This window comes from Neopsephotus bourkii, unplaced genomic scaffold (assembly GCF_033783945.1).
Source record: "Neopsephotus bourkii isolate Nb327-2 ecotype Australia unplaced genomic scaffold, CSIRO-AGI_Nbou_v1 NB_346, whole genome shotgun sequence".
NCBI lineage: Eukaryota > Metazoa > Chordata > Aves > Psittaciformes > Psittacidae > Neopsephotus > Neopsephotus bourkii.
Window position 1 is genome coordinate 2,246,805 of NW_026900852.1, and position 12,852 is coordinate 2,259,656.

Sequence of the window (12,852 nt, forward strand, 5' to 3'; positions counted from 1 at the left end):
TGTGAGACCCCCCTGCAGCCCTGTGTGCAGTGCTGGGGTCCCCAGCATAAGGACATGGAGCTGTTGGAGCGAGTCCAGAGGAGGCCACGAGGATGCTCAGGGGTGGAGCAGCTCCTGTATGGAGCCAGGCTGAGAACATTGGGGCTGGAGAAGAGAAGCTGCGTGGAGACCTCAGAGCAGCTTCCAGTGTGTGAAGGGGGCTACAAGGATGCTGGAGAGGGGCTCTGCATCAGGGACTGTAGGGATGGGACAAGGGGTGATGGGTTCAGACTGAAACAGGGGGAGTTCAGGTTGGAGATAAGGAAGAAGTGATTTATGTGAGGGTGCTGAGGCGCTGGCACAGGGTGCCCAGAGAAGCTGTGGCTGCCCCATCCCTGGCAGTGCTCAAGGCCAGGTTGGACCCAGGGGCTTGGAGCAAGCTGCTCTATGGAAGGGGTCCCTGCCCGTGGCAGGGGTTGGATGCACTTTAAGCTCCCTCCATCCCAACCATTCCAGGATCCATGGTTTATTGAGCATGGGGCAGACCCGGATCCCATCCCAAGCAGGGGCCGTGCTCAGCAGCCCTCGGGGCGCTGGTACCTCCAGAAGGCGATGTCCCCATCATCGCCGCAGGACGCCAGCAGCCCGGGCTCCGTGGGGCTCCAGGCCACGCAGTTCACGTCCTGTGCGTGGGCCCGTGGCGCGTGTGCGGCCAGGCTGAAGCTGGGCTCCTGCCCCGTGCCCTCCTCGAACACCCGGATGGCGTCGTCACCGCAGGCCGTGGCCAGCGCCCCGGTGAGGTGGCACCTGCGGGGCAGCGGCAGGGATGGAGCCGCGGGGATGGAGCCACAGGGATGGGGCCGCAGGGATGCAGCGCAGGGGCAGGGATGGAGCTGCAGGGGCAGGGATGCAGCGGAGGGAAAGGGATGGAGCCGCGGGGATGCAGCGCAAGGGCAGGGATGGAGCCACAGGGATGCAGCACAAGGGCAGGGATGGAGCTGGAGGGATGGGGCCACAGGGATGGAACCACAGGGATGCAGCGCAGGGGCAGAGATGGAGCCACAGGGATGCAGCACAGGGGAAGGGATGGAGCCACAGGGATGCAGCACAGGGGAAGGGATGGAGCCACAGGGATCAGCGCAGGGATGAGCGCAGGGGCAGGGATGGAGCCCAGGGATGCAGACAGGAGGGATGGAGCCACAGGGATGCAGCACAGGGGCAGGGATGGAGCCACAGGGATGCAGGACAGGGGCAGGGATGGAGCCGCAGGGATGGAGCCGCAGGGATGGAGCCGCAGGGATGGAGCCGCAGGGATGCAGGACAGGGGCAGGGATGGAGCCGCAGGGATGCAGCACAGGGGCAGGGATGGAGCCGCAGGGATGCAGTGCAAGGGCAGGGATGGAGCTACAGGGATGGAGCCGCAGGGATGCAGGACAGGGGCAGGGATGGAGCCGCAGGGATGCAGCACAGGGGCAGGGATGGAGCCGCAGGGATGCAGCACAGGGGCAGGGATGGAGCCGCAGGGATGCAGCGCAGGGGCAGGGATGGAGCTACAGGGATGGAGCCACAGGGATGCAGCGCAGGGGCAGGGATGGAGCCGCAGGGATGCAGCACAAGGGCAGGGATGGAGCCGCAGGGATGCAGCACAGGGGCAGGGATGGAGCTGAAGGGATGGAGGCAGGGCAGGGATGGAGCCGCAGGGATGCAGTGCAGGGGCAGGGATGGGCTGGATGGATGGGGCCCAGGGATGGCCAGGGATGCAGCGCAGGGGTAGGGATGGAGCCGCAGGGATGGAGCCGCAGGGATGCAGTGCAGGGCAGGGATGGAGCCGCAGGGATTTGGCTGCAGGGATGCAGTGCAGGGCAGGGATGGAGCCGCAGGGATGCAGCACAGGGGCAGGGATGGAGCTGTGGGGATGCGGCAGCGCTCACCAGGCCACATCGTAGATGGTCCTCGTGTGGTACCCGGAGAGGTTGCAGATGCACTTCCACGTGGGCTCCGTGCCGCTGCAGGCAACCCCTGCGAGGGGGCAGCACAACCTCAGCCCCCTGCTCCTTCCCCTCCCTGCCCCATCTGCAGCCCCTTCCTCCTGCTCTGTCCCTTCCCTGCCTGCTTTATGTCCCTTCCTTCCTTCCTCTTTATCCCTTCCACTGTTCTCTCTTTACCTCTCCCTTCCCTTTCCTGCTTGCTCTTTTCCCTCCTCTTCCCATTGCTTCCCACTCTTCCCCTCCCTGCCTGCTCTTTATCCTTCCCTTCCCACCCTTTTCCCTGTTCCTTTCCTTGCCTGCTCTTTCCTTCCCTGCTTGCTCTTGTCCTTTTTTCCTCCCCTTTCCTTCCTCTTCCTCTTCCCCCCCTTCTCTTCCCCCTTCCCTTCCATCTGCTCCTCCTTCCCATTCCCTGCTCTTCCCTTTCCTGCTTGCTCTTTTCCTTCTTCCCTGCCCATCCCACTCTTCTCCCCTTCTCTTTTCCATCCCTGCCTGCTCTTTATCCCTTTATTTCCACCCTTTTCCCTGTTCTTTTCCCTTCCCTGCCTGCTTTTTCCTTCCCTGCTTGCCCTTCTCTTCCTCTTCCCTCCCCTTTCCTTCCTCTTCCTCTTCCCCACCTTCTCTTCCCCCTTCCCTTCCATCTGCTCCTCCTTCCCCTTCCCTGCTCTTCCCTTTCCTGCTTGCTCTTTTCCTTCTTCCCTGCCCATCCCTTCCCACTCTTTTCCCCTTCTCTTTTCCATCCCTGCCTGCTCTTTATCCCTTTCTTCCCATCCTTTTCCCTGTTCTTTTCCTTCCCTTCCCTGCTTTCCCTTGCCCTTCTCTTCCTTTTCCCTCCCCTTTCCTTCCTCTTCCCCCCTGCCATCTCTTTCCCCTTCCCATCTCCTCTCCCAGTATCTCCCCTCCCCTCGGTGCCCGGTGCTCACCGTGCTGGTTACCGGGCCGGTACCGCTGCCACACGCGCACGGTGCGGTCGTCGCTGCAGGACGCCAGGCGCTCTCCGCTGCGGTCGAAGGCCACGCTCCACACGGTGGACTGGTGCCCCTCCAGCGTGGCGCAGCACACCCAGTCATCCTCCTCCTCCCGGTACAGCTTCACCGTGTCGTCATAGCTGGCCGAGGCCAGGAGCTGAGCCACGGAGCACAACCATGGGCAAACGGCGGCAGGGTCACCCGGGACAACCCTTACCCATCAGTGCCACGGCCACCCCATGGCACTGAGGGGGTGTGAGCACCTGCAGGGACCCTGCCCTGGGCAGCCTGTTCCAATGCCTGAGCACCCTCTGGGGCAGGAATTGTTCCTCAGCTCCATCTAAACCTGCCCTGGTGCAGCTTGAGGCCGGTTCCTCTTGTCCCATCCCTTGTTCCTTGGGAGCAGAGCCCAGCCCCTCCTGGCTCCATCCTCCTGTCAGGCAGTTGGAGGCAGCCATCAGGTCCCCCCTGAGCCTTCCCTTCTCCATCTGAACCCCCCAGGTCCCTCAGCCCTTCCCCATCACCCCTGTGCTCCAGGCCCTGCTCCAGCTCCATTCCCTTCTCTGGCCCCGCTCCAGCCCCTCAATGTCTCTCTTGTAGTGAGGGCCCCAGAACTGAACACAGGGTTCGAGGTGCAGCCTCCCCAGTCACAATCCCTGCCCTGGCCCTGCTGCCGCACTGGTGCTGCTCCAGCCCAGGATGCTGGGGGCTGCCTGGGCACAAGCTCAGCTCCATCACCCAGCTCCTTTCCCATCAGCAGTTTCCAGCCCCAATCCCTTAACCCTGGAGCGTTGCAGGGGTTCTTGTGGCTCAAATGCAGGGCCCAGACCTTTACCTCACTGACCCTCATCACCCCATTCACCACCACTGACCCTCATCACCCCATTCACCATCATCACCCCATTCACCACCGCTGACCCTCATCACCCCATTCACCCTCATCACCCCATTCACCACCACTCTTCGAGCTCTGCTGGGAGCCAATGGGGCGATGCTGGAGCCGAACAGAACCAAGGCCCCTCTCTCCATCCCCATTCCCACCATGGGCCAGGGCCTGCACTGGGAGCAGGGCTCCTACCTCCTGCTTTGGGTGCCACACCACGTGCTTGACGTCCTGCGTGTGCGAGTTGAGGACGCTGACGCACTCGTACTCCTCCTCCTCATCCACTGCGCACAGGAGGCCGAGGCAGTGACACAGCCCAAGGATGGGGGACCCCATTGTGTGTGTGTGGGGGTCCCCCCCCCACCAGGACCCCCAGCTCTGCCCTCACCTTCCCAGACCCAGACGCTTTTGTCCCGGCTGCAGGTGGCCAAGAGGGCGCCCGAGGGAGCCCAGGCCACCGACTTCACCTCGTTCTCGTGCCCCTCCAGGGTCATGATGCACTGCAGGGCATAGGAGAGCGGGGAGGAGGGGCAATGGGGGATATGGGGTGGGAGTGGGGGGCTTGGGGGGCATGGGGGGTGTTGGGATGCTCAGGGGGGCATTGAGGGGCTTGGGGAACATGGGGGATGTTGGGGTGCTCAGGAGGGCATTGGGGGGCTTGGGGAGCATAGGGGATGTTGGGGTGCTCAGGACGGCAATGGGGGATATGGGGTGGGAGTGGGGGGCTTGGGGAGCATGGGGGATGTTGGGTGCTCAGGGGGGCATTGGGGAGCATGGGTGATGTTGGGATGCTCAGGGGGGCATTGGGGGCTTGGGGAGCATAGGGGATGTTGGGGTGCTCAGGACGGCAATGGGGGATATGGGGTGGGAGTGGGGGGCTTGGGGGGCATGGGGGGTGTTGGGGGGCTCAGGGGGGCATTGGAGGGCTTGGGGAGCATGGGGGATGTTGGGGTGCTCAGGGGGGGCATAGGGGACATGGGGTGGGAGTGGGGGGCTTGGGGAGCATGGGGAATGTTAGGGTGCTCAGGGGGGGCATTGGGGGGCTTGTGGTGGGAGTGGGGGGCTTGGGGTGCATGGGGTTGTTGGGGTGCTCAGGGGGGATATTGGGGAACATGGGGTGGGACTGAGGGGCTTGGGGAACATGGGGAATGTTGGGGTGCTCGGGGGGGCATTGGGGGGCTTGGGGTGGGAGTGGGGGCTTGGGGAGCATGAAGGATGTTGGGGTGCGTGGGGGCATTGGGGGACATGGGGTGGGATTGGGGGATTTGGGGAGCAGGGGGGATGTTGGGGTGCGTGGGGGCATTGGGGGACATGGGTCGGAGGACACAAAAGGATGCTGGGGTCCCAAGGCAGGGTTGGGGGGCACCCAGGGCAGGGTTGGGAATCACAGGGAGGGCTATTGGGGGCTACAGAGGGGTGCTGTGGGGCACGGGAGGGTGTCTGGGCTCACAAGGGGGGTGTTGTGGGGCACGGGGTGGAGCTTAGGGGGCACAGGAAGGTTTGAGGGGGGCACAGGAAGGTTTTGGGGGGCACACGAAGGTTTTGGGGTCCCCAGGGGGTGCCGCACCTCGAAGCCATCCTCTTGCTTCTTCCAGATGCAGGTGGTGGCGTCGAAGCTGGCGGAGGCCAGGTAAGTGCCGCAGGGGGACCAGGCCACCCTGCGCACCGTGCGCTGGTGCCCCTCGCCCAGCACGGCGCGGCATGCCCACAGCGGGCCTGCGGGAACAGCGCGCCTGACGTCACCGACACGCCCCCTCGCCTGGCCACGCCCCCCGGTCTGGCCGCGCCCCCCTTTCCCCTTCAACCGCGCCTTCATCGCTCCGCCTGGCCGCGCCCCCAATCAAAGCTCCTCCCACGTTTCCCTCTGGCTCCGCCTCTTTCTCAGCCACGCACCCAATCATAACCCCGCCCTTTTTCTCCCAGCCACGCCCCCACTTCCCCTTAACACCGCCCGCATCACCGGGTCACGCCCCCAATCACAACTCCTCCCACGTTCCCCTCTGGCTCCGCCTCCTTCTCCACCCCGCCCACATTGCCACACTCACCAATCATAGCCCTTCCTTCGTTCTCCCAGCCACACCCCCCCTTGCCCTCAACCCCACCCTCACTGCATCACCGGGTCATGCCTCCAATCACAGCTCCTCCCACGTTCCCCTATGGCCCCGCCTCCTTCTCTGCCCCGCCCACTTTACCACGTCCACCAACCATAGCTTCTCCCTCTTTCTCCCAGCCACGCCCCCTTCCCCACTCAACCACGCCCTCATCGCTCCGCCTGGCCGTGCCCCCAATCAAAGCTCCTCCCACATTCCCCTCTGGCCCCGCCTCCTTCACAACCCCACCCGCGTGCCATGCCCACCAATCATAGCCCCTCTTTCTTTCTTCCAGCCACGCCCCCCTTCCCCACTCAACCACGCCCTGGCCACACCCCCAATCAAAGCACCTCCCACGTTCCCCTCAGGCCCCGCCTCCCTTTCAACCCCGCCCACTTTGCTACGCACACCAATCATAGCCGCTCCCTTTTTCTCCCAGCCACGACCCCTTCCCCACTCAACCCCGCCCTCATCGCTCTGCCTGCTCACGCCCCCAATCAAAGCTCCTCACACGTTGCCCCCTAGCTCTGCCTCCTTCTCAACCCCGCCCACTTTGCCACGCCCGCCAATAACAGCCCCACTCTCTTTTTCCAGCCACGCCCCCTTCCCGTCAACCCCGCCCTCATTGCACTGCCTGGCTGCACCCCCAATCAAAGCTCCTCCCACGTTCTGCCCTGGCTCCGCCTCCTTCTCAACCCCGCCCCAATCATAACCCCGCCTTTTTTCTCCCAGCCCCGCCCCCATCGCGCCTCTATCCCCATCCCTCCCTGCCTCTGGCCACGCCTCTCCCGTTAAGCCCCGCCCTTTCCGCCCCGTTGTCCCCTCCCCGCGCCGTCCCCGCTCGCACCTTCCCTGCCCCAGATCCGCACCACCCGGTCCCCGCCGCACGACGCCAGGAGGCCCCCGCCGGGGCTCCAGGCCAGGAACCAGCACCGGGACTCGGGATGCGCGGCCACCCGGCACAGCAGCTCCAGCGCCTCCTTCATGGCGGCGCGCCGGATGTGGCGTCAGCGCGCCGGAAGCGGAACGGCGGCGGAGGCGGAAGCGGGCGCTTGAGGCGGAGCGGCGGCCGGGAGGAGCCGGCTTCGGGCCCCATGTACACCCCGGGCGGGCCGGGGCTGCCCGGCGGGCGGCGGCGCCGAGGGGCGGCGGGGGGGGCGCTGCCGAAGCAGCCGGAGCGCAGCCTGGCCTCGGCGCTGCCCGGCGCGCTCTCCATCACCGCGCTCTGCACCGCGCTGGCCGAGCCCGCCTGGCTCCGCATCCACGGCGGGACCTGCGCCCGGCAGGAGCTCGGCGTCGCCGATGTCCTGGGTTACGTTGACCCCGAGTTGCTCCGAGGTGAGGCCGGGCCCGGGAGCGCGACCCCTCCGCGGCTGAGCCCGAGGGGAACGGGAGGAGCACAAATCCATTGATCCCAATGCAAGACGTGGGGTGACCGAGGCACGGAACCGTGGGATGGAGGGGAGCTTAAACCTAACCCAGCTCCAACCCCTGCCACGGGCAGGGACCCCTTCCACTGGAGCAGCTTGCTCCAAGCCCCTGTGTCCAACCTGGCCTTGAGCACTGCCAGGGATGGGGCAGCCACAGCTTCTCTGGGCACCCTGTGCCAGCGCCTCAGCACCCTCACAGGGAAGAGCTTCTGCCTAAGAGCTCAGCTCAGTCTCCCCTCGGGCAGGTTCAAGCCATTCCCCTTGGCCTGTCCCTACAGGCCCTTGTCCCAAGCCCCTCTCCAGGTTCCCTGCAGCCCCTTTAGGCACTGGAGCTGCTCTAAGGTCTCCCCTTCAGGAGCCTTCTCTTCTCCAGGCTGCCCCAGCCCAGCTCTCTCAGCCTGGCTCCAGAGCAGAGCTGCTCCAGCCCCTGAGCATCCCCATGGCCTCCTCTGGACTCACTCCACCAGCTCCATGGCCTTATGCTGGGGACCCCAGCACTGCACACAGGGCTGCAGAGGGGGGGTCTCACAAGAGCAGAGGGGCAGGATCCTCCCCCTGTGCTGCTGCTCACGCTCTGGGGGTGCAGCCCAAGCACATAGGGGGGGTCTGGGCTCAAGCGCTCACTGAAGCTGGGTCATGGGGAGCTTCTCCTCACCCAACACCCCCAAGTCCTTCTCCTCAGGCTGCTCTCTGTCGCTTCTCCACCCAACCTGTGTCTGTGCCTGGGATTGCCCTTACCCAGGAGCATGACCCCTCTTCTCCATCCTGTCCCAGTCCCTTTGCATCCCATCCCTTCCCTCCCTCCTATCACTGCCCCATGCAGCGCTCTGCCCATTGCATGGTCTGGTGTAGAAAAGCAGCGTTCTGTGATGCTCACCCCTGCCTCTCTCCCTCCCCTGTCAGATTACTGCATGAACCCGCAGACCGTGCTGCTGCTCCGGGTCATCGCCGCCTTCTGCTTCCTGGGCATCATCTGCAGCCTCTCCGCTTTCCTCTTGGACGTCTTCGGACCCAAGCACCCTGCGCTGAAGATCACCCGGCGCTACGCCTTCGCTCACATCCTCACAGGTAAATCCCTGCTGAACAGCCCCCGTTGGGCTGTGTTTCCATCCCAGACCTTCCAAGAATGGAATAGAAGCCCCCCAGAGGGTGTTTTGGGCTGTGTTTCCATCCCAGACCTTCCAAGGATGGAATAGAAGCCCCACAGAGGGTGTTTTGGGCTGTGGTTCCATCCCGGACCTTCCAAGGATGGAATAGAAGCCCCCCAGAGGGTGTTTTGGGCTGTGTTTCCATCCCGGACCTTCCAAGGATGGAATAGAAGCCCCCCAGAGGGTGTTTTGGGCTGTGTTTCCATCCCGGACCTTCCAAGGATGGAATAGAAGCCCCCCAGAGGGTGTTTTGGGCTGTGTTTCCATCCCGGACCTTCCAAGGATGGAATAGAAGCCCCCCAGAGGGTGTTTTGGGCTGTGTTTCCATCCCGGACCTTCCAAGGATGGAATAGAAGCCCCCCAGAGGGTGTTTTGGGCTGTGTTTCCATCCCGGACCTTCCAAGGATGGAATAGAAGCCCCACAGAGGGTGTTTTGGGCTGTGTTTCCATCCCAGACCTTCCAAGGATGGAATAGAAGCCCCCCAGAGGGTGTTTTGGGCTGTGTTTCCATCCCAGACCTTCCAAGGATGGAAGAGAAGCCCCCCAGAGGGTGTTTTGGGCTGTGTTTCCATCCCAGACCTTCCAAGGATGGAAGAGAAGCCCCCCAGAGGGTGTTTTGGGCTGTGTTTCCATCCTAGACCTTCCAAGGATGGAATAGAAGCCCCACAGAGGGTGTTTTGGGCTGTGTTTCCATCCCAGACCTTCCAAGGATGGAATAGAAGCCCCCCAGAGGGTGTTTTCCATGCCTTGGATCCTTGCTGTGGTTCCCATCCTACAGGGCTGCCCACTGGGTTCCACTTTCCATGGTGTTAATGGAGTTAAAGCTTGGTGGGGATGGATAGGGATGAACATTCAGTGTCCCCTGATGGGTCTTATTCCTTAAAGAGATGGCCTAGAACCTCTCAGGTCAAATTCCCTGCTGGAATCCCCAGTTTAGCCCTGAGCAGCTCCGGGAAAGGCCGAGCATCCCCTTCCCCATGGGTGATTCATCCCTGCTGCGCTCCCAAAAGCCCCCTTTCCAACCCTAACCCACCTCCCCCTGTATCCCAATGGATTCGGAGCATCCCCTGCCCCGCTCTCCCCTCTCCTGCAGTCCTGCAGTGCGCCACCGTCATCGGGTTCTGTTACTGGGCCTCGGAGCTCATCCTGGCGCAGCAGCAGCAGCACAAGAAGTACCACGGCTCCCAGGTCTACGTCACCTTCGCCGTCAGCTTCTACCTGGTGGCGGGCGCCGGCGGTGCCTCCATCCTGGCCACGGCCGCCAACCTCCTGCGCCATTACCCCACCGAGGAGGAGGAGCAGGCACTGGAGCTGCTCTCGGAGATGGAGGAGAACGAACCCTACCCGGCCGAGTACGAGGTCATCAACCAGTTCCAGCCACCACCGGCCTACACCCCCTGAGCCTGGTGCTGCTTCCTCTCCCCTCTGCCTCCATCAGCACCCCCAGCTCCATCGCTGTTCCCTCCCTTGAGGAAGGACCCGGTTGGTTCAGCCCATCCGTGTCCTCCTCCTATCTCTTCCATGAACTCTGGTTTGGAACCCTCTTAGGGGAAGGAAACATCGGGGTCACCCCCAGCACGGCTCCCTCTTGGGGTTTATCCCATTGGAGCTGTCCCATAGAGAGAAAGAGGGAATCCTGCTCCCCATTGAGCTCCACCCCGTCTCCATTGAGCCATCCCATCACTGCTGTGTGCAGTTACAGCAGTTCCTATGGATGGAGCCCGACCTGCTCCCCCCCAACACCACCACTCCTTGGTTTGCACTTTAGTTCAGGCTCCGGGTGTGATGGGGACGGATTCGGGACCTGCCCCCCCCAAAGCTCTTTACCCCCCCTGCAGCAGGTTTGGGGGTGGTTTTTGTCCCCCCCATTGAGCCGATCAGGGGGGGTTTAACCCATATTTGGGCACAGCGCCGGCTCCCCCCTGGAAGAGCGGCCTCTGCCCATGGTTTTATGCAAGATCCCGACCTCCACGCCAGCCAAACTCCTGCTTTTTGCCCCCATTTCCATTGCCCTCGGTGTTTCCGTGTCCTGCTCTTCACTGATGATCCCAGTTCCCACCATGAACACTAAGGAACACCAGTGCCTCCCTGGCAGCACTGGAGGAGGTCGCTGCGGGGATGGAGCAGGATTTTGGGGCTGTTTAAAGCAATTCAAGCAGCCCCCCCCCATGGACACATCAACCCAAGCACCGCAGCGCTGCCGTCCTCGAGCCTGCATCCACGGAGGGCTGTGGGAAGGAGGTTTGGGACTGGAATGTCGCTCCGGGCACGTTCCCATCCATCCCTCTCATGCTTTTAGTCCCTGGTTTATTGCTCTTGAGCCCAGCTCGGCCCTAGCCCTGCACCCCGCTCCCTGCACCCCACAGCAGCTATGCAAGAGCCGGGTGGAACCGGAACACTCGGCTCTGGGGAGCGCTGCCTGCACCCCGAGAGGCTCCATGGAGGGGAATGGGTCCCTGCTGCCGGGCTCTGCATGGAGATTTGGGATCCCCAGCAGGGGCCATGAGCATCCCCATCCTGCACAAACCCCCCCCTGCCCGGAGCCGGGGCATCGCTTCCTACCGGGAGCAAGGGGGGAAGCGGGGATGGGGTCCCCCCAGCTCCACTTGGGGGGAATAAAAGGGGTGCAAGAGCTGTGTGGAGCCTGGCTTTGTGCTGGGGGAAAGTGGGGCGGGTGGGGGTGTAATCCCCATGTAAAGCCCTGCATGGACACAGTGCCCTCCAGAACCCCCATTCACAGAACCCCAGCCTGGTTTGGGTTGGAAGGGACCTTAAAACTCACCCAGTTCCAACTATGGACAGGGACCCCTTCCATAGAGCAGCTTGCTCCAAGCCCCTGTGTCCAACCTGGCCTTGAGCACTGCCAGGGATGGGGCAGCCACAGCTTCTCTGGGCACCCTGTGCCAGCGCCTCAGCACCCTCACATAAATCACTTCTTCCTTATCTCCAACCTGAACTCCCCTGTTTCAGTCTGAACCCATCACCCCTTGTCCCATCCCTACAGTCCCTGATGCAGAGCCCCTCTCCAGCATCCTTGTAGCCCCCTTCAGACACTGGAAGCTGCTCTGAGGTCTCCACGCAGCTTCTCTTCTCCAGCCCCAATGTTCTCAGCCTGGCTCCATACAGGAGCTGCTCCAGCCCCTGAGCATCCTCATGGGCTTCTCTGGGCTCCACCACCTCCATGTCCTCACACTGGGGACCCCAGCACTGCACATTGACTCTCATAACCCTTCACTGGTCCCCATAATCCCCATCTGTACCCCTTGCTCCCCACAAGCATCCATGGGATGGGTTTTCACTGCTCTGGTGTTCCTGGGGCTGATCCTGCTGGATTCTGGCCTATGGGGGGGCTCATGTCACAGCCGCAGCCGTGCCCCCCCTCCCAGGATCCCATTTCACTTCCCACCTTCAGGACCCCCCCTGTGGCAGCATTAATGGGGTGCACCCCTTTTAGCCCCCCCTTAGGAACTGACCCCAAATACCCTGTATCAATGTGAATCCCCACCTTAAAGCCGTTGGATCATGGGAAGGGGATGGGGGGGTCCCACTATTGGCACTGGGGGGATGTGGGGGCTGCAGTGTCCCCATAGCCAATGCTGGGGGTGGCACTGGGGCATCTCTGCAGGCTGGGGGGGGCAATGGCTGGTTGCCCCCCCAAGGTGTCGCCCTATGGGTGACACAGGCAATGCCCACGGTATCACCCCCACATCCCCAACCACCCCCCCTATGTCTGTGTCCCCCCCCCCCGGGTCATTTGGGGACACGGGGGGGCCGCGCTGGTCACAAACCTTTATTGTAGCAATGGGGGGGGGGGCTGTGACCCCCGGCCCGTTTTGTGGGGGTCTCCCTGAGTTTCCCACATTGATCCCAAGCCCCTGCCCCCCCAAGTGCCAGTGGTACCCGAGGGCTGCTCGTACCGCTCCCCCCCATTCCTGTACCCCCATTCCCGTACTGTTCCCCCCAATCCTGTATCCACTCCCCATTCCTGCCCCCACCCACCCCCCCATTCCCATGCCCCCATTCTCATACCCCTATTCCCACTGTTTCCCCCATTCCCGTGCCCCCATTCCTGCACTGTTCCCCCCCATTCCCGTACCTGTCCCCCACATTCTCGTACCGTTCTCCCCCATTCCCATACCCTCATTCCCACACTGTTTCGCCCCCATTCCCGTACCCCCATTCCCGTACCTGTCCCCCCCATTCCCGCACTGTTCCCCCCCATTCCCACTCCGTTCCCCCACCCCCACCCCCATTCCGTACCTGTCCCCCCCATTCCCATCCCCCCATTCCCCGTCCCCATTCCCTCTCCCCCCCATTCCCGTACCCCCATTCCTGTACCTGTTCCCCCCCCATTCTTGTACCCCCATTC

The 12,852-nt window shown here is 63.2% G+C and overlaps 3 protein-coding genes across 3 annotated transcripts; 1 reads left to right on the forward strand and 2 right to left on the reverse strand.

The window, feature by feature from the left end:
• Window positions 1–550: 550 nt before the first annotated feature.
• On the reverse strand, window positions 551–6,935 carry CIAO1 (cytosolic iron-sulfur assembly component 1). Its single transcript, XM_061348162.1, has 7 exons — window positions 6,753–6,935; window positions 5,383–5,531; window positions 4,204–4,315; window positions 4,011–4,099; window positions 2,888–3,089; window positions 1,911–1,998; window positions 551–786 (listed from the first exon to the last, which is right to left on the reverse strand). Exons 1-7 carry the CDS (start codon window positions 6,889–6,891, stop codon window positions 555–557), a joined length of 1,011 nt encoding a protein of 336 aa, XP_061204146.1. The 5' UTR covers window positions 6,892–6,935; the 3' UTR covers window positions 551–554.
• On the reverse strand, window positions 4,406–4,958 carry LOC133209511 (uncharacterized). The gene is made up of 3 exons (XM_061348165.1): window positions 4,860–4,958; window positions 4,589–4,653; window positions 4,406–4,424 (listed from the first exon to the last, which is right to left on the reverse strand). Exons 1-3 carry the CDS (start codon window positions 4,956–4,958, stop codon window positions 4,406–4,408), a joined length of 183 nt encoding a protein of 60 aa, XP_061204149.1.
• Window positions 6,936–6,981: 46 nt separating the features above from the next.
• Window positions 6,982–9,922, forward strand: TMEM127 (transmembrane protein 127). Its single transcript, XM_061348163.1, has 3 exons — window positions 6,982–7,243; window positions 8,239–8,403; window positions 9,577–9,922. The coding sequence occupies exons 1-3, from the start codon at window positions 7,000–7,002 to the stop codon at window positions 9,882–9,884; spliced, it is 717 nt and encodes a 238-aa protein (XP_061204147.1). The 5' UTR covers window positions 6,982–6,999; the 3' UTR covers window positions 9,885–9,922.
• The last annotated feature ends 2,930 nt before the right edge of the window (window positions 9,923–12,852 follow it).